The 23,640-nt window shown below is 51.8% G+C and overlaps 1 protein-coding gene across 4 annotated transcripts; it reads right to left on the bottom strand.

The window, feature by feature from the left end:
* Nucleotides 1–517: 517 nt before the first annotated feature.
* On the bottom strand, nt 518–23,632 carry EWSR1 (EWS RNA binding protein 1). 4 transcript variants are annotated; one of them, XM_087768850.1, is made up of 17 exons: nt 23,523–23,627; nt 20,364–20,400; nt 20,063–20,114; nt 17,594–17,717; nt 11,992–12,178; nt 10,451–10,618; nt 9,479–9,693; nt 8,790–8,970; nt 5,934–5,971; nt 5,369–5,401; nt 4,439–4,557; nt 2,990–3,119; nt 2,463–2,585; nt 2,205–2,382; nt 1,727–1,824; nt 940–1,213; nt 518–731 (listed from the first exon to the last, which is right to left on the bottom strand). In XM_087768850.1, the coding sequence occupies exons 1-17, from the start codon at nt 23,596–23,598 to the stop codon at nt 692–694; spliced, it is 2,073 nt and encodes a 690-aa protein (XP_087624976.1). In that variant the 5' UTR covers nt 23,599–23,627; the 3' UTR covers nt 518–691. The 4 variants fall into 4 exon arrangements, with proteins under 4 accessions (XP_087624976.1, XP_087624977.1, XP_087624979.1 ...); XM_087768851.1 differs by having other exon boundaries at nt 5,934–5,968; XM_087768853.1 differs by lacking the exons at nt 518–731; nt 1,727–1,824 and having other exon boundaries at nt 1,054–1,213; nt 23,523–23,630.
* Between the last annotated feature and the right edge of the window lie 8 nt (nt 23,633–23,640).

The raw sequence follows: 23,640 nt of genomic DNA, 5'->3' as shown, positions 1-23,640 counted from the left end.
AGGGGGGGGGGGCACACGGACGGACGGACACACGTACAGCGACACGGCGACCCACCCCCCTCGGTGCGATGTGACACGGAGGGGGGGCCGGTTGGAGCTGCCCCCCCCCCCCCCGCAGCCAGCGGGGGAGGGGGCACCCAGGATCGGGCCCTTTTCCAGCTCCTGGGAGCGCAGCCCCGCTGGAGATGGGGAAACTGAGGCACGGGGGGGGGGACGACACAGAGGGGGCTGGTGGCTGCGGGAGGGACGGATCCGGAAGGTTCCCCCCCACCCCCCCGCCGGGAGCGACGCTCTCAAGAGAGGCCAGAATTGGTACGTTTATAAACATCGGGAATTTTTATTTAAAAAAAAAAAAAGAAAGAAAGAAAGAAACCGTCACAAAACCATTAACATCGTTACAGTTCGTCGCTGCGCGGCATGCTCACGACAAGGGGGGCGCGCGGGTTTAGTTTTCGTTAAACAACCGTGTTTAAAGGGGGGGGGGGGGGGGGCAAAAAAAAACCCAAACTCGGCACGCTACCGTTGAACTTGGTTTTAATGTTTCTCCACAAACGGTGAAAAATACTAAAGTACAGACAAGGAATAATCATAATGTTGTGGCCAACATTATAAATATGGAATTATAAATTTAAAACATTTTCTGGTTTAAAAAATAAATCTGGTAGTAAATGCAGCTCTGCGGGGTCCGTCTCTAGTAGGGCCGGTCTCGGCGCTCCTGGCGATGCTCGCCCCTGCGAGTGGAGGGAGAGGCCGGGTCAGTCAGTGCCCCCCAGGCTCCTGCCCTCGCCTCACCAGCCGCTCGCCCCAACACCCAAACCCGACCTGGGGAAGGAGCGGGGCCCCGGGGCCCCTCCGCCCCTTTCCCCGGTGACTGGGGTGCCCCCTGCTCGCGCATCAGGGTTTGCCTCAGCCCCCCCCCCGCCCGCTCTCCGTACGTACTTGTCCATCTTTCCCGGTCCTCCGCGCCGTCCACCTCTGCCTCCGCCGCCCATCTGTTCCATCAGGGGTCCCGGGGGGCCCCCGGGGCCTCCGCCTCCTCCTCGCCGGCCGCCTCCTCCGTAGCCCCCTCGATCCATACCCCGGCCTCCTCTGAATCCACCTCTGTCGCCACCGCGGCCACCTCTGAACATGCCACCGGGTCCCCCACGGTCCATGAGGCCACCTCCTCGCCCACCTCTCATCCCCCCGGGGCCGCCTCTACCGCGGTCTCCGCCTGGGAGAGAGGAGAAGACTCTCAGAGCGCTCCGAGGGGAGAGCCAGCCCGCTCCGGACACTCCGAGAGAAGAGGCAGCCCGCTCCGGACGCTCCGAGGGGAGAGCCAGCCCACTCCGGATGCATCTCCGGCCCATCACACCCTGCCCCCATGAACCCGGCGCATCCAGCTCCGGCACTGAAAATGTGAGCAGGTCCAGGAGCAGGTTGGGAAGCCCGAGGGCAACCAATGCTGCAGGGGAGCACAGCAGCAAGCACAGGAGAGCCGAGGCTCGTTAGGGTGCTGCCTAACGAGGTGAAAGCGGTGCTCTGGGGCACCGAAGTGCTGAAGACAGCCCCGGGGAAGAGCCTCGGCAATTCGAGAAGAGCTGGCAAGCGCGGGAGGAAGAGGAGAGAGCGGGCCCGGCCGCCATTTCGCAGCTCCGGGAGGGCTGGAGCCCCAGTAGCTCCTGGGGCTGGAAAGAGCCGCTCCCGGCGCAGCCGGGCGCCTCCAGCCCCACCGCCGCCCGCGTACCTGGAGGGGGGAACGGCGGGGGAAGGAACCCTTCTGGTTTCGGAGCCTTGCACTGGTTGCACTCCGTTCTCCAGGCGAAGTTCTGGTTTCCGCATCCCCTGGGTTAAAAACAGCAGTTAGGGAAGACCGGGAAGGCATTCCTGGCTAAATAACGGCGGGAAGTGCCACCAGCTGTCAACGGGAGAGCACAAGGAGCAGAGACGCAAAAGCTGGTCAGTGGGACCTGGAGGAAGTCAGCCAGGCTACTGGTCCAGCAGCAGCGACACCAGCCCTCCCTCCCTGCTCCCGACGGGAGAAAGGAACTCCCTCGGAAGGCCCAGCGAGTTATTTTAGGAAAGGCCTGTTTCTCCCGGCCAGCACCTTGGACAAAAGGGCCCCCGACGCTCCGAGACGGCTGTTATCAGCAGGCGGGAGCGACCACAGCGGTGCTGGGCTCACGTGGAGCTGCTGTGATGCGCGGGCAGCACGGGATACTTACGGATTGGGACACTGCCAGTCGCCGGCTCGGTGCTGGACGCTCCCGCCGGAGGCGTTTCCCCTGGATCCCCGTGGTCCTCTCGAGGAGAAGCCACCCCTGTCTCCACCTCTGCCTCCCATCCGCCCCATGGGGCCGCTCGGGCCGCCAGGCCCCCCCGGGCCACCGGGTCCCCCTGGACCTGCAAGGAAGGCTCCGTTAACCCCGGGAGGCCACGGCTGGAGGACGGGGTGCAAGGGGGGACAGACAGATGGACGTTACCTCCGCGGAGAGGGGGAGGCATTCCCCGCTGCTCACGTGGGGGCATCCCGCCTCGCATGCTGTTCATCGGGCCCTTCTTCCGCGCGAGGCTGACTTTGAGCTTGCTGCCCTGGAAATCCTTCCCTAAGGAGCGACACGAGGGCAAGAGCGTCACTTTGGGCTGCGACCCTGGTATCGCACGCGTCTTTCCACAGGGGACACAACTGCACCGAGTCGTTAATCACAGGGAAAACGTTATCTGGCGAAGGGCAAAATTCCACCCGTGGGACTGAGATTAAACTCCCGCCACAGGAGACAGCAGGTGACAGAAGCATGGGCAACTGAGGACAAGCACAACCCAAGCACCAGGCTTATCTGTTCCAGTTAAACGCAGGAACCTCTTAAAGCTCGACCACCTAGAGCCAGCCTTAAACGACTACGATCCTCCACGCGCCAAGGAGAGACACGCTGACTTCCGCCGGACGAGAACTTAGTTCTGAAATGGAGAAGAAAGCGGTTCCATCCCACAACACACCCCGCGTACTCACCATCAAACCACTCGACGGCTGTTTTGGCAGTAGATGGGTCATCGTAAGATACCGTGGCATCTCCTTTTGGTTTGCCGGTTTCTTTGTCGATGTAGAGGTTTATCATAGGCTGCCCAGTCCTCTTGTTCATCTAGCAGGACAGCAAAACGTCACCTCGAGCCACATCTCCCCATAAGCTGAGCGAGGATTTATTCTTCTCTGTTCTGCTTTTGACTTGAGACAACCAAGCCTCATTTCTGCGACTCCGTGGCAGAAGAAAGGGCCCCTCCGGCTTACCACGGGCGGCAGCTGCTGCTCGGCCCGACAGCCGGCACCCGTGTGCACTGGGCAGCGCAAGAATCAAGCTGCAGCCTCCCCGCGTCCTCCCCCGCTCTCCCCGACCCCTCATGCTGCCACACATCCCGCCAGCAGCGGATCCACAGAGGCACGCGTCCTCCGCGGCTGGAAGCACTGGCGCTTCCGCAAGTCTAATCACGCCGCTGAGGGACAAATCATAGAATCACAGGATGCTTTGGGATGGATGGGACCTTTCAAGGCCATCCAGTCCATCCCCCCTGCCATGGGCAGGGACATTTACAACCAGATCAGGTTGCTCAGAGCCCCATCCAGCCTGGCCTTGAATGTTTCCAAGGTTGGGGCATCTCCCACCGCTCTGGGCAATCCCTGCCAGTGTTTCACCACCCTCATCGTAAAAAATTTCTTCCTTATATCCAGTCTGAATCTCCCCTCTTGTAGTTTAAAACCATTCCCCCTTGTCCTATCGCTACAGGCCCTGCTAAAAAGTCTGTCCCCATCTTTCTTGTAGGCCCCCTTTAAGTATTGAAAGGCCGCAATAAGGTCTCCTCGCAGCCTTCTCTTCTCCAGGCTGAACAACCCCAGCTCTCAGCCTTTCCCCATAGCAGAGGTGTTCCACCCTCTGACCATTTTGGTGGCCTCCTCCGGCCCCGCTCCAACAGGTCCACGTCCTTCCCGTGCTGAGGACCCCAGAGCTGGAGGCAGGGCTCCAGGGGGGGGTCCCCCCAGAGCGGAGCAGAGGGGCAGAATCCCCTCCCTCGCCCCGCTGGCCACGCTGCGGGGGATGCAGTTCGCTTTCTGGTCTGGGAGAGCACATTGCCGGCTCGTGGCCAGCTTTTCATCTATCCGTACCCCCAAGTCCTTCTCCTCAGGGCTGCTCTCCATCCCTTCACCCCCAGCCTGTGCTGATACCGGGGATTGCCCCGACCCAGGTGCAGGACCTTGCACTTAATCCCGCAGAGGTTCCTTGGGAAAACTCGAGCTACAGCTCAGCGCCAGGCTGTGGCCATCCTCCTGCCCAACCAGGCAGAGACCTGCCGGCTGCTGGAAACGAAGGGCAAAGCGGAGACGAGCTTTGCGCAGGCAGGGAGGAGGCGGGCAATCCCTTTCCCCCAGCGGCTGGAGGCCGACCTGCGCACACCTCTTCCCTCTCACCTTGACAACACCGCACTGTTTGAAGAAGTCTGCCAGATCCTCCAGGGTCACATTATCATTGAGTCCCTGCACATAAACCGAACTGTTGTCCGAGTCCTCGTCTGGGTCCATAGGTGGGCCTAGAAGATAATTCACGGTGTCATTGCAGGGAGAGGAAAGGCAGCGATACAACATAACGGACTACTTTTCATCACGTCATCCCCTCGGCCAGCTGCGGCTTCGCTCTCAATGAGGGTATTTACGAAGCGACCCGAAAACCCAGGCACCGAGAGGGGCGAGGCTCCACCACCGCCTCCATGCAGGCAGGCGCCGCCGGCCGCTTCTCCCGCCGCAGCCACCCACACGCAGCCAGCGCGAGGAGAACCGGGCAGTTCAACTGCTCGGTTATGACGGCAGACATCCCAGATGAGACGCGAGGAAGACCTTCGCATCCTTCGGGCTCCCGCACGTGGATTTCCAGCCCCCGCTTCGCTGCGCTAACCCCCCCCTTTCCGCAGCAACGTGCCGATCCTGGAAGGCTGACGCATAACTTCCAGACGCGCCTGTGCAACAGGAAGGAAAAAGCTGCACGGCAACGGGCCAGGGGTGGCACAAGAGGCGGCTACTGGACCGGCGCGTACCAGGCTGCCCGAAAAGGGCTTTCTGCTGAACCAAGCAGCTGCAGAGCAGCTCCCCCAAAAGCCCCCCGAGCTTCCGCGGAGGATCGTAAGCGTCTCACAAACACGTGCGGTTTTCCACCAGTCCGGCTGTTCCGATGAATCGGGAATCAAGAAATAAATGAAACGGCCAGAAAGAGACTGCGAATGGCAGAGCATCCTTGCGCTCTGACAGAAGGGAGCATCGTCTCCCGCGGCTGCAGCCCTCCTCCCGAGCAGAGAAGTCTCAATTTCACGAGCTCGGGAGAGAGTCCCACCAGGGATCGGCAATTACCTAAATCGAGGTCCGGTCCTTCTTCCATGTGTCCTGCCAGTCGGGAAAGAATCATAAGAAGCGGTGTTAGTGCACGCCTTGCAGGCCGAAGAACCGACACACACAATACTATCTACTTATAACCACCATTCGCTGGCGCTGGTTAAACTCAAATTGACCTGCATTGCACAAACATCAGCAATGCACCTTTTACTTGGTGATCGGTTTGCTATTTTTAGCAGCCTTTCAAACCATTAACCACTATTACACTTTTTTCTTTTTTTTAATGCTTTACCAGGCCAATCAAGTTTTACGTTCATTAATAAAAAGTTACTTTACAAAAAATTTATTAAATCCAAACCATTTATTTTCCCCAAATTACAGAAGTGGTTGCTCAATTCTTCCACGTTACCCTGTGTCCTGTAACCGCATACCCCTAGGCATTGCCGGCAGTACCCATTACAGTCTTGTTGCATATGTCATTTTAACCACTTAAACTAATAAAAATTACACTTTGTTCTAAAAACTGACTGCAATTTTTTTTTTTTTTTTTTAACACTATCCATTGTAATGCTCAAAAACTTACCACCAGGCTTATTGAAGCCACCTCGCTCTCCAGCGCTGCTGGGGGGATAAACGAAGAAATGAAGGCCTTTCCCTTTACAAAGCCAGTACCGCTCTGAGCCTCTGCGGCTCACTGGGAAGAAGGGCACTGGCTAAACATCTCCAAACAATGCATCTGTCTCTCTCTCTCTCATCTCGGCACTATGCCTTTCTTCAGGGCAGCTCGCTCAAATTTCCTTTACATATACGCAACCTCGCTTGTCTGGTTTTAGACACCACTTTGCTGTCGGTACCCTTGCATTACTTGTATGGGTATTATCAGTGCAATACTTGGCAAAAAATGTTTTCGAGCGTTATAAATTGGGTTTTTGCTTCGGAGAAATTGTGAGGTCGTTCGCTGGTCAACTCCCTCCCCGCTGTGTGTACATAAAGGTGCACCCTCAGCCTCTCGCAGCACGGGAGCGAAACGAGCCCGCGGGTCCCTGACATTAACAGTTAAAAAAGGTAGGAGACAACCATACGCGATACCTACAACACAGTTCAGATGACATTTCTGCTAAAAACCTCGGTATAAAGCCATACATTCAGGTCGCTACTGAATTTAACAAGTCTCTGTGGAGGGAGAACTTACAGAATACAGCGGGGGCTCGAAGGCCTGGGGTGCAGCTTTGTGGACACAGACCAGAACGGAAGATTTCGGCAGGCGCCAATGCAAACTCAGGGCCACAGCTTTCGTGAAAAGCTTTGGCTGAAGCGTTCAGCTAAGACTGCTTTCAAGCGCTGCTTAATTAGGAAAATGCCACCTGAAAAGGATTTTGATGTTTCTTGCTCTTTTTGGAGAGACAAGAAGCTGTTTGGAAGGCGACGAGCAGAGGAGGGAGAGCACCGCCTATTTTCTAGCAAGTATTGCACCTCTAATACTGGAAAAAAAAAAGTTGTCAATACACAGTTTCAAGCTGTTGCATGCAGCTTTGCCTCCTTTTGTTAAAGTACACACCATTTACGTAATGTCTCTCTTTTTAAACATAGACGTTTACACTTTTTAACGTTACACAATTCTAAAGTAGTATACCTCCTCTGGTTTTATTACCAAACAACAAGTATGCAGTTACCAAAGTTACAGAAGGATTCCATTTATACAATGAATACATTTGGTTAAAAATATTCTATGTATATTTTTCCTCTCCATATGGACACCGTGTCTAGTCCCACTTTTCATTATGCTGCCGGCTGAGTACTGAGTACGGGTACTTTTTAAGTATTGAAGTGTATACAAGGCTCTCACTTTGTAACCTGTAGCATATAAATGCGACAAAGCATGTTAAAAAGTTTCCATGTTTAACAGCCAATGAAAATATAAAATAATTGAGTCAATGAAAAAGGGCACGTTAATAACATCGAGCTCCTTACCTGCCGGAGACACTGAAATCCATCACCACAGCATGATAAGAGGGGCCGAGTTCCCCTACCTGCCCCTCGGCGTTCATAGGAAGGCCGCCTTGTCTATGGACAGCAGAAAGTCTACGTCCATAAGGCAGGGGACCCTTTGTAATGGTCTAGCCAGGTGGAAATCGCTACGCACGCAATTTAAGCTCGGATTAGGGCGTGAAATCAGAGACGGGTGACAAATCTTTTGCATGAGAAGCTCCGGAGGGGCTAGAAATTTTAAGATGTGATGATAGACATTTCAAGTGTCTACATCTACTTTAAACCGTTAGAGATAAATACAGCATGGGTGAAATCTTTATGCAGAACCGTGGAACTCTGTTCCACTCAAGCCAATTCAAGCCGGCTGGGTTCCAACACAAGCCGGTCTTTTTCTTCTGTTTCCGTACACCGGTAGTTGTATTTCTCCGATAAAGATTTCATGCCACTTCAATTCATTTCGACAGAGCTATGCAGAATGGGACTATCGATTGCCAAACTCCGGTTGCCACCGGGTTGTAAAACACCTTCAGAAGTTGCCTATCGAGGAGAAGCTGCAATTCCGGCTGCCCCGTGAAATACCAGGGCTAGCGCCGTGCATCCCACGCCACATCTCCAGCGGGCACCTAGGGACCCTCTGCATAGCTCTGAACGACGGTGTGAGGGATGGAACACACACAAAGCTACACCTTCCTTCTCTTAGGAGCCTGTGGGATTAGTCCTCCTTCCTTGCCGCTAGCAAAACAAACATCACGGACAGGGAGACAGACTGCTGACCTGAAGGCGTAGGTTTACCAAACCAGATTTTGCCACCGGTTACCATGGCCAAACTGATTTAGACACCTGAGAGCTCCAAGGGGGAGCAGTCCTGGGAGCCAGGCCAGGTCCCTCTGCTTTCTCGGGGTCTTTCTTCGCGCTCCCGCCAAGCTCTAAGTGTTCTGGCCACTCAGAGTCGTGGCTTCGAGAGCAGCCGTACGCTTACAGACGCAGCTCTGCGTGCTGCTGCTAAGGTGAAGAGGCTGATGGCGTAACACGGGGCTGACACGAGGCTTCTGCCTTGTACATACCTGCGCTGCCAAGATCCCCGCTGCCGAGGCACAGGGAATGACTCCTGGACCTGGCGGAAGGTTTGTGTGTGTTCAATCCGGAGTTACTGTTAAACCCCGCAGAGGATTTCGCCTCTGTGTGACCACGAAGGGAGCTGAAAGTTCCAGGTTTAGCAATAACCCTAATTCCCCCCCCCCCGGGGCCCAACCAGCTGCAGGGCAAAACAAAATAGATCCTGCTCCTATTTCCCCTAGGATAATATTTCCATGGATTAGAAGCAATGCTGCCATAGAGATGTTCTCCATGGAAGTACCGTTGGGCATGTCAACCTTTCAGTCCCTTCTTTCCATTTCAAATCCTATGGGTAAACCAGAATTAGATAAAAGGAGAAAAGATTTGCTCTTACCCCATTCCACCGCGTCCTCCTCCCCGCCCACCTCTGCTCATGCCTCCGCGATCATATCCCCCTCTTCCCCTGCCCCGGCTATCAGGGCCGCTCATATTCCGGTTCTCTCCCGGGCCTGAAAAGCCTCCGGATTCCTGTCCGTACACGTTCATGCTGCTAGGATGGTCCTGACGGAATGAGCCTGAGGAAGTTTGTAACAAACACGTTAGGGAGCTGCAGACAAGAGTGGGTCGAGGCTGCCTGTCCCCTTTTTAAGCCCTTTTACCTGCCTTCAGCTTGCTACAGCGCTTACAGCAACAGCGTTAATTTAAGGATGCTCCGCTTTCCATTTGCAGAATCAAGTTTTACGTTAGGCCCTACCAGCATGACTTCGGCAGAACTGCCGCCCGGCCAAACACCGGTGTTTACACCAAGCCTTGCCCACTCCAGCCACAAGATTATTTTGTACTTCTGTGTTTTTCAACCATCTGTTCACCTTCGCCGCGCCGAGGAGAGCATCACAATTTGCCGCTGCACCAGGCACGCCGTTTTGGGGCAAAACCCAGCTACAGTACGCTCTCCCTTTGACGCAGCTGCAAGCTTTAGACCCAAAGTAACGCCAAGCCTCCTTCAGAGGCAGCCCACCCTGCGAGGGCAAAGGAGACCGACCCTTTCCTCCACAACCACGCAGCTCTGCTAAGCACACTCACTCTGCTGGCCGTAACTGCTGCTCTGCTGGCTGTACTGGCTCGGGGCCTGGCTGTAGGATCCCGTCTGGGGTGGGTAACTAGTTGGCGGCGGCTGCTGCGCGTAGCTGCTTTGCTGGCCGTAGCTAGTCTGTTGTCCGTAGGTGCTCTGTTGCCCGTAGGTGCTCTGCTGGGAGTAAGTGCTCTGATCGTAACTGCTTGGCTGTGTGGAGGAATAGCTGGAAGACAAAAGCATTGGAAAGATGAGCCAAGTCACTGGCAACGTGCATTAGGCTGCAGAAGTGGCTCGCGCTAGAAGGTAATGCAATTACAAGCCATATGTACTCTGGTAAACCATTTAAAAAGGTGAAGTCATCCTACGGAGGCTAGTCTGGTGGCAGAAGGGAAAATAAGCCCGGTACGATGGCTAAAAGCAAAATCCACGCGACCGTTCACAATTTATTCGTACCTCCAGAAAGAGGCAGAAGCGCCAGGGCAAAAATCAGTGGCAATGCAAGCAGCAGTCTCCCCTTCTGCCTTGCCACTGAAGTATTTTCAGTGGATGGAGAATAAAACAGTCCCCCCCTCACGCCTCTCAGGCTTTGAGAATTTCAAAACATAGGCTTTACAAGTCAGCATCAGCACATCAAAGACACCTGAGGGGAAGAGGCGAGCCCCTTGTCAAAGCCACGTGTAAGGAGGCAGCAAGAGGTCACCGTAACACACCCCCTATCTAGGAAATTTCTTAAAAAACATTTGTCATCGTTACACCTTGCTACTGCAGGTATGCATGCAGAGACACGCGCTCAATCCTAGCCGCATCTTCCCTACGACAAGAAGTAAGCCAACAAGAACCACGCCTCCCTCTCCTCCCAGGACCCCAAACCTCCTTTTACATCTGTTCGTTTGAAATCCCTTGAGAAAACCCCTTTTGCCCCAGCTACGCTGAAAGTTCCCGCGCCAGCTGCGTGAGGCTTCGAGCGCTGGGAGCGTTACCTGGTAGGAGGATAGGAGGGAGGCGCGGTGACCGGCTGCATGGGGTAGCTGGCAGGCACCTGAGGATAGCTGTAGTTGCTCTGTCCATACCCTAGGCTGGGCTGGCTGTAGCCTGGCGTACTCGATTGCGGCTGGCTGGTCTCTGCTGGTTTGCTGCCATCCTGGGGTCTACGGAGCAATATCGAACAAGAAGGAAACGTTGGTGCAAAGCCCCACCTCTGGTAGCAGTGAAGGCGCTCAGATCCCCCCCAGGACGGAACGGCACTACCTATTTCTTCGGGTAGCATTACAAGCTGGCATCACATCGGTGTCCGTCCCTCTGGCAGCAGCTAATTATGCTTGTTAAACACTAAACACTTTAGCACCTGCTAACTGGGTATTTGCGCACTCCCCTGCCATGAGGAAAGGCCCGAGCAGCACCCTGAACAGAGAGTGCAGAGCACCACAGCTTCTGTTCACCGGCTGTGTTATAACACCAAAGGAGAGAGATTTAAATTTTGGCTCTAGAATCGAGTCGAGGATGTGAAACAGGCAGGAAAGCAGTCGGCAGCACCGCCCCTCCACTCCAGCCGGTTTTCCACAACGCTTGGAAACAATTAGCTCAAAAGCAGCCAGAAACGCTGTCAGTCAAACGCACCATTGTTTGGTTTAGAATCCAGTGCAAGCAGGTATTGCCCCATACACTTATCCGATGAAAGGGAAAGGATGTTGGGGGTTGGGCTAGATGACCTTTACAGGTCCCTTCCAACCCAAACTCTTCCATGATTCTGTGTTTAGTATTAACCCTCGAGGCCTGAAAATAAAGAGAACCCTTTGCACATGACTCCCATGTCCCCCCCTTTTATATTTGTCCCACACAGTTTCTAATCTCTAAGTGCTTATCAGAGCGGAGTAAAAAGAGTTAAGCTACTTTTGTTGTACAAGCTGGGAAAAAATTATTTTAAATGATGTCAGGATTCATCCTTAGCAGTGTAATTGGACAGAGCTGTGCCAAGCTCCGTCTTTCCTTACCAAAGTGGTTGCTACAAACATCAGGTAAATGAATAAAGCAGTTTTTACGCCCTACTAAACAAGTTTCCATTACATAGTCTAAATTTTTCATATCCTGAGCAAACAATTAAACTAAATATACTATTGACAGTGCCCAGACACAAGAGATTTAAAAAGGAAATTGTCTACAGCATGTACATCCACTCCAGAAGCCACAGCACGTAACAGTATCCTGGCTGACCCCGTGACTCAAGATCAGACCAGACTGGTCCATTTTCTCTTCTACGTCGTGAGTCAAGAGCCCATTTTTGCTGTTCATCTCCCAGTAACGGCGCTGACTCACCCTGCCAGAGCAGAACCAACCTACGCGGCTTCCCCCAGCCCTGAAACGCAATGGGATCGGATGTGGCGAGAGCAAAGCTCAAGCGCAACAGGGAGAGAAAAGGTGTAAGCAAAACCAGCAGGCCCCAGTTCAGCTGGTGGTGTGCTGGGGCTCTCCCCGACAGCAGAGCCAACGCAGCCTGAGGAAGAAGAGAGGAACCAGACGTTACCTTGCGGGAGCGGACGCTGCTGGCTGCTGCCCGTAGGCTGGGTAGGCGGGCTGGGTGCCGTAAGCGGACGGTGCTGCGTAGGAAGCCTGGGTGGTGGTAACCGTAGCGGTGTTCGTATCGTAGGCGGCTGTGCCGTATCCCTGGACGGGCTGACTGTACGCTGGGGGTGCAGTCGGGGTGGTATAACCTAGAACAGACGACAGCCTCGTCAGATTAATTTGGCGACCTTCACTCATACCATTTCAGACTACTGCGCTTCTGTTGACGGTTTATCGGACCTCGGGTACAGCACTGATTTTCCCACTGCAAAAATATCACAGATAAGCCAAAAACGATGAACTAACCCACGCCGCCCCTTCGCCTTCCTCGGAGAAACCCCCTGCCCTGGGAAGCCTCAGCCTACAGCCCTAGCTCTACCCTCGCCATCCAAAAACCACGCTCCAAGGAGCTTTCTGGAAGCCACCCTTCGATCAGCATCCAAAGGCTGTTTGTTTACAGCTACTGAAGCTCACGGCTCATGTCATAACGCGCACACAGGGCAAGCTGAGGCATGCAGCGTCTTCTGAACACAGGAAGGCTAAACAAAGCTCCTGTTAGCCCTAAAGTAAAAGAAATCCAATTGATTTAAGAAGCACGGTCCCATCCTTTCAACTGAAAAATAAAAGCACAAAATGGCACCAGCCTGACTCGACAAGTTTTTTTGAGCCATTTATGAAGTCTTATTTTAAATCAGTAATTCTGGAAACAAAAGAAAAGCACTTTACATTTGCTTTAACTGAAGAGAAAGGTCAAAAAAGACACATAAGCTAGCTCCTGATGTTTTATGTACCTCCACCTTTCTTCGAATTTCAGTTTGTTTCAGGTAAAAAGCTTACAGACCATACATTTATTTCTGAACAATTTCACAAGAACATCCAAGATCCCCAAACAGCTCCATTTAAATTAATCCCTCCAGCAGCTGCCGCTGTATAATTTAGCCGACCATTTGGCTTGTCACAACGGTGAGCTATAACCCTGGCATTAACACGGTGGCTTTTTATAGTTAAGAACCTTGCAAGCAGGTTTTGAAATTATGAAACGGAGACTTACATGAAAAAAGATCAATTAAAAATTTTGTTAGCAAAAGCTGACTCACTAAAAATACAAAACATGGATTGCCAAAGAGCAGTTAACTGGTCTCAGTCTTGTTGATGTGATCTTAATTGCATCAATTAAGATAACAGCTTCTCCATTGCTTATTTTTAATAAACATAGGACACTTGTGACATAGTCTGCCTTCTAATTACACAGCATTGTAGGCAAGCTGCAGCTTTTTATTTCAATTCCCTAATTTGAAAAAGCGATACACTTCCAGCAGAATACAGCGTGCCTTCCCGGCCCACCGCAGTACTTCCACATCTCGCTGTCCCTGCTACCGCAGCAGGACCCTTCCCCACGGCTCTCTGAATCAGCGAGTAAAGAGAAAGAGAAGTGAGAGGAGGAAGTTTGCACAGCACATTAGTTAAAAAAACAAACTTTAGCTTTCTGTCCTGAACTCTTTGAGTTTTCTGGTTAGCCTCGGGATCCTGATGAAGGGGACGCAAGCCTGTCCGCTCTTGTCACCTGCAACAGCTAGCCTAAAAGCCGCTGCCCGCTCCCACAAGCCTCATTCCTCCTGCCCTGGGCCCCCCACGCTTGTCACGCTACCGCCCTCCTGCTGAAAGCTGCGGGCTGGCTTCCACATCGCAGGGCTGCCAACCTGGAAACACGAAAGCCAGAGAGTAAGCTCGTCTCCCACCAGGAAATAACGTGCACGAATCACTAGTAAATCAGCTTTCACGGTCATTATTCCTTTTTGCTGAGAAGTTCTCCAAAAAGCAAAGTCCTGTTCTTGCGTGTTGCTGAGCAGGGTGAATGGGATGATGCCGAAGAGGATAAAATGAGCATGATTTTTAGAGCCTCGGACAAATTTATACAGTCCAAACGCTTAAAATGTCAGCCACCACAGCATTTCCACAGAGAGCACCGACACCAGAAGTTAAAGGAATCCTTATTTGAACTGGCCCAAGCCTGACCACTTACTAAAAAAGCCTGCTGTTTGTGTAAGTAGAGTCTGCAGTAAGTACCGCTGAGGCCACAGCCGTGCCCTAGGCTGCTCTTGTCAGACCCAGAGCCACAGGGCGGTCCTCCAAAATCTGGGCCCCCTTTCTCAGCACTGTTACTGGCAGCACCAACCTCTCGAATCAAGGAAGCGAGCAGGTTTGCTAACACCTGGCTCTGCCCAGTCGACAGAATAAAAGGGAGGGAAAAAAAAAAATCCTGAATTTTAATGGTTTGGCCCTAGATGGAGCGTTTCCGTTGTGCGAGTGTGCTCAGCAGGAAGGGTTTGTACCAAAGAAAGAAAAGGCGGTGATTTAACATCCCACTGGTCTAAATTTTCATTTCAACCACTTAGTTTAGGTACTCTGAAAATCCCCAAGAGCTGTATTTTTGAGGGGGGCATTTACATTACATCACTTCTCTCTCCTCCTGCTGCCAGGCGGCAAGATAAACGGTGAGTCTGCAGAACAGATACTGTAAGAAAAAGGTAACAGAAGAACTTTGATAACCTGCTTAAGAAGTCCAGTTACGTGGCTCAGTTTCCTCTCAAAGTATCCAAGCCTGCAGGCAAAACCCTTACTGAAGTCTAGGAATTCTTCAGGCGGAGGGGAAGCTTGCAGGATTTGGTCCTCAGAGAACATCAACTGAAAATACTGGATTCAAAGAGATTTATTCTGAAACAAGCAGGCTTCGCGTCAGCTAGCAGCAGTTTTTAAAGGGTTCTCTCTGCTGCAAGCAGTATTAAAAGCTTGGGGGTCTGCGTGCCCAAAGAGAGCTGACTCCTGTTTGGCATGCATATCTTCTACCGGCGGCGTCTGGAGAAGGGGACGGAGAGGCTACCCTCTCTCTGCTCTATTTTGGTGTAACAGATTATTGCGGTAGCCAAGACAGCGATGGGTGTGTTCGTTTCAAATTCTAAATACATTAGAAACTTAAAATATACATAAGCCTAAATTTCACAGGTAAAAAGAGAAGTGGGGGCTGGCTGTCTTTAAAGAGTAATTCCCATGTAGCTACTTAAAGGAGATTCATACTTGGACATTTGAAATGATGTCTTTACCCCCAAACGACATCGCTAAGAAAGCCAATAACCCCAACAGATACAGCTCTTTATTTACTCTTGTAATTCATGCTTACACACCGCAGCGATTAAAGAGCAAACCATGACCACAGATCTGGTGGTGCCGGTTAATCCCCTAATCCCGTTGCCGTCCGGGGAGCTGCAGAGGAGCCCACAGGCTCCCGGACCCCTCTTCTCCGTAACAAACCGATGAGGTGACTCCAAGACACCTTTTCCTTCAGCCCCGGGGAGGGAAGAAGCGCAACTTGGGCGGTGACTCTCACCTCGGGCGGCCCGGGAGTCGGTGCAAGGCTGGATGGCAGAGAGCTTGGGACAGGAAGGTCCCCAGGGAAGGCTCCACCAGCGCTCACCTGAGGCGATGCAGAGGAACCGTCTCTGCCGTTCCTGCAGAGCCCCGAGAGGGTGTATCTGCACAGGATTGGAATTTCCCTGACCACAACGGCATGTTACACAAAAAACAGGCAAAGACAAAAAAAGGCACTCTGCTTTTAAGTAATTGCAGACATCCCTTTGCTACAAAAAGGCGACGCCTAGGAAAAATAAATTGAGATTCAAGCATAAAAATTGCATGTCTCTTAGGGCATAAAGATGTAAGCCCCAGGCGACACCCCAGGCTTTATTTAGTACGAAAGGCAGAGGACAGAGCGAGGAAGACAGGCTTTAAGCACTATCGGTCTCATTTGCACAGCGCTGGCTCCTCAAGGAGAGGCAGGTGTAGGAAGAATAAATACAACCTGGCACTCTGCCCGGAGACCGACATCAACAGTTCTGCCGCAGACCAACGCTACACCAACTGAGGCAAATCGTACTCGAAGGTCTGATACGATCTTTTGTTTGACCACTTCTTGAGTCTTTTGGGTTTTTTTGATGAAAAGAAAAAGAAGCTTTTTGCCTAAAAAGAAGCAGCTGTGCAGAAAAGGTGATTAATATTATTATTCCTCCAGCAAATACACTCTTAAGGGACAAGCAAAAACATGAACAGTGCAGCTTCCTGCGACCCCTGCGGGACTGGGGTCCAGTAAGGATTAAGGGACTCAAACATTTTTAAGAAAGGAATTCTGGAAGTCCACAAATCCTTTTTGCTGCCAATTTATGCCCATATACTTTTAAATGAAAGGAAAAAAAACCTGTAGATAACCCACAGCGACACCAGCTAAAGGGTACTGGCTCTCATTCTGCAGGACACGCGCTAGCTGCCTGGCAGAAACTTCCCTCATCCCTGCAGAGATGTTCAATATTTTAAGTGCCGTGTAACTGGACGGACAATAGGATAATGTTTTCTCTCCACCTCTTCCTTGGGAAGCATTCCCCGAGGGCTTCTGTGGCCAGATACCCCATTGCCCGGTATTCCCTTGCTTTGGGAAGTATTTAAGCAAGCTCCCACTCTAACAGACATTTGTAACGTCTCTCACAGCAAAGGATGAAATCTGCGGAAAACGGCACCCAGGGCATTACGTGGAGGAAAATCCATTTTCTTTTTCAAAGTCTCCTAAATATTCAGTCCGAATATACCAGAACTGAACGATGTCTCAATAGTTTCTTTCAGACATTAAGACACTCGTACGTACAAAACTCCAGTTCAAAGAGCACATGTTGGAGTAGTGTACAGCGCGTTAACGGACACGTGACGTACGCGTCTGCACTGGAAATCCAAAGACAACATGGAGCATGCAAGACGTCAAGACGCCTGGACGTGTCTCACCATGCTGTTTACCCTTTAGGAATCGGTCATTGGCGCTCAGGAGGTTTTATCCATAGAGTACGCCGCTCGGAGGTTTTACAGAGATACGGAGATGGCAAACACCATCGCAGCCTAGCAAATTCTTACTGTCATTGCGTGCGCGCGCTCTGATGCTGGGCATTTTTAGCGCTAAAACCAAGTGACACCTAAAGGGTTAACACCACAAGTTTAGACAGGATGAGACAGCGTTTTCCCCGCAAGAGTGAGCAGGATAGTCAAACCTGTACCGGTCCCTTCTACTGTGGGAAGCGCAAGACAAAAAGTAGAGGGTACGCTATCAGAACAGGCATACATCACTTCCACTGATTTGATTTTTAGGCAACCGAAGCACTGAGGACACGGGTTCTCAAGCGCAGCCAGGGTACAGGCTCCCAGGGAGCGCTGCCGCGCCGCTCGCGTTTGCTTTGCTCTAAGCGCAGTACGCTCCGCAGCCACGCTTGGTTCCACAGCATGAACCAGCACCCAAAACGTTCCCTGAAAAATTAAACCGGCATGTTGATTTACTCCTTCTCAGCCCACCTGCATCTTCGCATCATTTTAAACTGCCCTTTGCTCAAGGCAGGCTCTTGAGGAAGGAAGGAAGCCCTTTCCACATCAGAGCTGCCCAGAGGAATTCTGTATGGTTTGGGATGCAGTTCCCCAATGCAGACTTGAGCTCAACTCAAGGATTAAGTCAGGCCTTGCAGGCATGGGGCTCTTACCGGTAGGAGGCTGCCCGTAGGACGTTGCGTACGCAGTCTGCCCGTACGTGGCGGTCGTCTGGGGCTGTGTGTAGCTGACGTCGGTGGGTTGTCCGTAGGTTCCGTAACTCTGTTGCCCATACGTCTGCTCCAAAGGACACACAAATTTAATTCATGAACAGAAGGGACTCACAGGCGTTGCAGAGATACACACAGACTGTTTCAGTGATGTACACAGACTGAGGGATCTGTGTTACCTGATGCACTGAAAGCAACCAGAGCCAAGCCAAGGCTACTGTGAAAGTTTGGGCGCTACTGCAAATTTCGGTTCAGATCTGTAACGAAGTTACAAACGCAGTTTTTCAATGCCAGGACTGGAGGGGCAGCCTCTTACATTTTCACAACACGCCTCTGCTCTACGTAATGCAAAACACGATAGCATCCAGCTCCTCATAATTGCCTGGGCACCCGTCAACGCTCACAGGTACCTCCCGAGGGCTAACGTGAAACACGGGGAGCGGGACTACTCGGAGGGCAGAAGCACACAAAGTAAAACAGGTCAGTTACTTCAGCGTAAAAATGCTTTCGTGTTCACTAGAAGTAACCTATTTAAGGTTTCAGTGAAGTTATTCTGAATATTCATGTCCACTGGCGAATAGTTTGAAAAACAGGAGTTTACGTAGGCACCCGAGGACGGGCTCAGCAGGAGCATCCAAGGGCTTGCCATCACCAAACTGGCGCGGTGACGGCTGCTCCCGTCCTGGCGCCTTTGCATTCAGCGAGAGATCAGCTCTCAACTCGCACCTTCCCTGGAGCTCATTTTCAAGCCTAGACTATCACTAAAGGACCGCTTCTGCCCATCATCCGCCTCAATCCTGAAGACGGCACCGCAAAGCAACTCCTCAGCCGCAGCGATCCGATCGGCAGCACAGCCTGACTGGATCAGCGCAGAGCTCCCGGCGCTGCAGTTTTACCAGCTCCCTCAGCCCCGTGCCACGGACCAGCCGGCTCAAACTTCAGGCACCAGCCGCCTTCCAACAGCTTTGTGCGGCCAGCAGTTTGGTTTAGGATAAAACTCTAGTTACAGCTCAAGAAGCAACGTGAAGACAGCCTTAACGTCCAGATTCCCAAAGGGATTTACTGACTCCTGTGGGAGCCTGGAACTTAAACACCTTTTGGGATCTAAGCCTGTGTTACTGGAGAGCCAGCCTCCTTGAACTCAAGCCCGCAGATCTTAACCAAGAGTAGAAAAGCCTTGACCGGAGCACATAGGTCACGGTCTGTGGAAGCTCATGCATCGAGAGGCAGGAAACGCTGCAAACCTCCCGTGGCCATTTGCCTACAGCTGAGTTTAGTTGGTTAGTTGTTTTAATCTCACGCTAGAGGATGTTGTTGAGGCCTTCTGTTCTTACGCTTGCCAGACTGCTTACACTTGTCCTTCCGCGTAACCCGCACATTTGGTAGCGGTTCTTGCAATTGTTCTGTCTCAAAATACTTATTCAAAAGAAAAGCTACCGTCACCTTCATTTAAGCCGAGCCAAATGCCAAGACTGAACCCGTGCTCCTCCTGTAACCCTGATATTTTTCGCAAAGGGCCTTCTCACCCCGCCGCAGGAACAAGCGAGTGTGGTATTCACGCAGCCTCACCTGCCTTGGACTGGCTAGTGCAGGCAGCAGCAGGCAGCATGGCACAGGCAGAGGAAGATAGCTCCTGCTCACCCTTGCAGCACCAAAGCCAAGCTGTTGCTGCAACCAGAATTAACCAATTTAAAGCTGCTCACTAACGCTCCAAGATGACAACGTGGTGGTTTTTATCTCTGTAATACAGACGCACTCTTAGGCAGCAGGATTTTCCCTTCAAAAACCTTTCTGGAAAGGCGAAGGAAAATTAACCTAGGCTACTTTTCGAGGACGAAAGCTTACCTTAGAAAACATACTTGGAGTGCCTATACAAATGTGGTTTTAGTAACTTGTATTTTAAGGATTAAAAATAAGCACGGTTTAATTAATCTCTTAAAGATCATCATCACTTTGCAGTCTAGCCAACTGAGAGTATTAATAAGTTCAGCAACAATAACTCCATGAAAAAAATCTATTCTCTCCTCCTGCTTTGACCAACCGCGGCAATCTCACAAATGGCAATTTCCTCCCCCTTTTTCTTTTAAGGTTTTTCTCTCCTACACTGCTGAGTAAAACACCCACCACCACAGTGGTGCCAAACGTACATCGAGAATTAGGCTTTTATAACCCTCTCGACAACAACCACCTTAGGCACGGATATATTGACAAAGGGGACTGTTGAGGCTCCTTGATGTTTAGGCTGTGTACACTTGAAGAAAGCAGTTCGGGCTGTGTGGGAAGCTACAAGACAACTTTTAATGACAGATGTTGACGTTGTCGCTCAGCGTTTTTTGTGGCTGGCAGAGCCCCGTGTAGCTCACTGGGAGGCACGTGATTCAGCAGCAATTATAAAACCGTCTCGCATTTTACCTGGGCGGTCTGTGCATATCCTTGAGCTGGCTGAGGTGCATACGCGCTGTAGCTGTAAAATGAATTTAAAGACATTTATAACGCATGCCCGTATTTTTGACTTGCGCAAAACATGTATCACAAGACAATTTTCACATATCCGAATGGTTTCTGCTGAAATACGAAGGCAATGCAAAATCTAAAAGCTAAAGGAAAACCATAGGATTTACAAACATACCCAAGTTAAGACTAAACCACAATTATTATATACTTATATTACATCTTTTTAAAACAGAGAGGATAAGACCGTAATGCTACTTACCCCTGCTGAGCTGCAGCTTGGCTATAGGTACTATAATCTACAAGAAAAGAAAAAAAAAGAAAAAAAGGTTGACAAAGGCTTAACAAAATTAACAGTGCAACAGCACAGCAGCTGGAATTTCCTCCTGCAGCTTGAAAGAACTGCTATAAACCGCTGGAAATCCAGTTTCAAAAGAGTGTAAGGTAAATGCACTTTTTCAGTCTTTGAAGGAAACAAAACCTCTCTTCCCTTCATTGTTACTGCTGTTTGCAGCAGCAACTTTGATCTCAAATGACCCTACTTTAATTTAACTGCCACCTTGGATGACACCCAAGGGGGCTGGCAGGAGGGTGTTTTGTTTTGGAACAAAAGAAACGCTGGGGCTGACACTTACAAACCCCCCACCCCGGTTTTGCAAGCTTTTGGCTCTGTAGAAACCACCACACTTCACTCTTTCCATTTAACTTTCAAGGACGCGAACAAATGGCTGTGGAAAGTTCTACCGCAGGGTTTGAGACGGGCAGCTAGCAGTAATTCCTTCCTCAAAGCCCCCATCCACACCAGTACCCTGATTTAGAGGAGAACTGAAATCCTGAAAATCCAAGCAGAAAAGTTTATGCTGAACTGGTTTGCTGGCGGGAATGGAAAATGTGTCCACATGGCAATTACAAGGCTATATTTGAAATGATTACAGCTCCTAAATGTACGCTTTCCCTCAAAGTCACCAAGCAACTCCAGTTCCCATCCAAACTTCTAGAGCGAACGATGAATTCATCGCTCAGACCAGACCTTGCCAGCCAGATTCCAGCTCTCCCGGGACCACAAAAGTCCCGAGGACGGAGATCAGGAATTAGTCCAGACCTTGCTTGCGTTTGCCGCTCGGGCTATGGCATCTGACCGAGCTGAAGACAGAAGCTGGATGTTAGCAGAGCTTTTCTCAGGCAGAGCCACATCCTCCTGTGCGGGAAGAGGTTTCGGTGTTTCCATCATGCTGGCACCTCGGGGTACGCTGACCTCGGTTAGAAACCTAACTAACAGATTTGAGGAACCCGGCTGACAACCTCCTACAGCCTTCCGTTATCCCTAGGCTGTGAGGACCGCTTTAATGCCTTCACCACTTTGTTTGTAACTGAAGGTGACGGAGCACCAGGAATAATTTTGAAAATTTTCATACACCAGAACCTCCTGTTACGTGAGGCCACGGATTCAGCCCTAATAAAGCTTTCCTCTCCTCCTCCTAACCCCTCTACGTGAGCTTACGGATCTTCCTCCTTTGCACTTCCCTCCGCTGATGCCGGAGCTCAGACCCTGGGGCGCGTGTTGACAGCCGAGGAACGGAAGCGCCGTAACTCTGGTAGTGACTTTTGACAGGTATTAATTACTTCAACCTCGCACCAGACCACGGGAATCGGTACGAGTACACAAGGAAGACGACTGAAATATCACGCATAGCAAAAAGACACTGAACTGATATCCAAAGGCTTCCACGCTCCTGAGACGCACGGCACAAGTTGTTAAATTACTCTGGCACTGCTCCTGCTTTCCTTACAGGTTGTCACGTTTAATATTGAAAAATCTAGCTTGTTAAATTCAGGGTCGCTGCTCTTTTATTTTTTTCAGTCTACACGTGGCTCTAAGCTCTGCTAAATCCTGAGTGTTAGAAACCATTAACGCCCATTCCCCCTCATCCATCTTCCCTCTCCCACCACCTCCTTCTCCCAGCACCCCTCCATCCTCCCCCCATCTCGCCGTATGCCCTCCTCCGCCCCTGCCTCCTCTTTTCCAAGCCTGTTCACCCTCCAGCCCCCCAAACCTCCACACTCCTCATTTAATTCTCATTTTCTGCACCCCCTTGGGTTACCACAGTGCTCCGGGCTGTTAAAAAACAGCCAGGTGCTGAGCACGGACCTCCCCAACCTTCACCCCTCGCTGGTAGACCCCCAGCAACCTACCGCCCTCCCGAAGAGCTGCCGGGGCCTCGAGCTACGCACACCGTCTTCAATTAAACACCCATCACGCAGCCCTTCTTACAGCCTTCCCCCAGTCCGACCTAGACACGACGTTTTCCCCTTTGTAGGATTTAAATCCAGGTGTTGAATTTGCAATTTGTCTCCGGTAATCCTTCTCTTCTAATTTGCTCGAATTTAGATTAACGCAAAACATTAACAAAAAACATATTATGGTTCATTTAGTTAAAACCATCTCCGAGCCTTTATTTCCAGTGGGAAATTAATCTTCATCCTTCTATTTCACAAGGCTCAAGAGCACAATAGCACAGCCGAAAATAGCAGCTCCCACAGAAGAACATTTCCATGTATTAAGCGGAAAGACAGCTGTAGTTTTAAACCCCACTTTGACAATTGCATTGGCACACGTGTCTTTAGTAATTTTTTTTTTTTAAGAAAACCTCCCCAAGGTGATATTAGTCACGTTCCCGCACGCTCCATGGCCTGTGACATTTTCCTCTGCGGAGAGGTCCAACCTTCGGCTGTTGGGCTTTACTTTAAGGCTGATGCTGTCGTGGTTGGTAAGTCTCAATTTTGACCTATTCACATTCAGTTGGAGCCCTCGCGTAAAAGCATGTTTCCTTCTATGATGCTTCCCTGGTTTTATTAAAAAAAAAATTACATTTGCACCAGAAACCGTCCCGAATAGCCACCAGAAAGGCCGAAGGCATGGAGGAAGCCTTCAGTAAGGACAGTGATATCCTGAACGAGCACAACCCAAAGAATCTTCTGGGGCTGGAGCACCGAGGATCCGCTAGTGTAAACAACCCCTTAGCGAATCTCTAGCAGGGAGAATCTGGGCACTGCGGCCCCGGGGAGGCACCGGGGGGTCCCGGCCGCCGCGGGGCCTGCGGTGCTGGGGGCAACCGGGCCCGGCTGGGGGCCGGGACGGCGGCGGCCCAGCCGGGAGGGACCGCGCCACCGCAGGGGCCCCGCCGTGACCGGGCCCCGCCGTGACCGGGCCCCGCCGTGACGGGGCCCCGCCGTGACAGGGCCGCGGCCCGGCCCCGAGGCGCCCCCCCCCCCCCGCCACCGCCCCGCTCCCCTCAGCCCGGCCGGCCCCAGGCTCAGCCCGTCCTGACGGGTGCCGGAGGCCGCTCCGGCTTCAGCCTCTGCCGCTAATGGGGCCCCCGCGAAGGCCCCGGACCGGCCCGACCCCCCCGGCCCCGCTCACCCGTCGACGCCATTTTCTCGCCTTCCTCCTCCGCGCTCCCAACGTCCGGCCGCCGCCGCCGCCCCGCACTGCGCATGCGCCGCCCGGCCCCGCCGAGCCGTACCACGGCGGCGGCGGG

The sequence above is a fragment of the Nipponia nippon genome, unplaced genomic scaffold (assembly GCF_047370975.1).
Source record: "Nipponia nippon isolate SJK-2023a ecotype South Korea unplaced genomic scaffold, ASM4737097v1 scaffold_30, whole genome shotgun sequence".
Classification (NCBI taxonomy): Eukaryota; Metazoa; Chordata; class Aves; order Pelecaniformes; family Threskiornithidae; genus Nipponia; species Nipponia nippon.
Note: the sequence above shows the minus strand (reverse complement) of the source record. Positions and strands in the feature narration are given on the sequence as shown.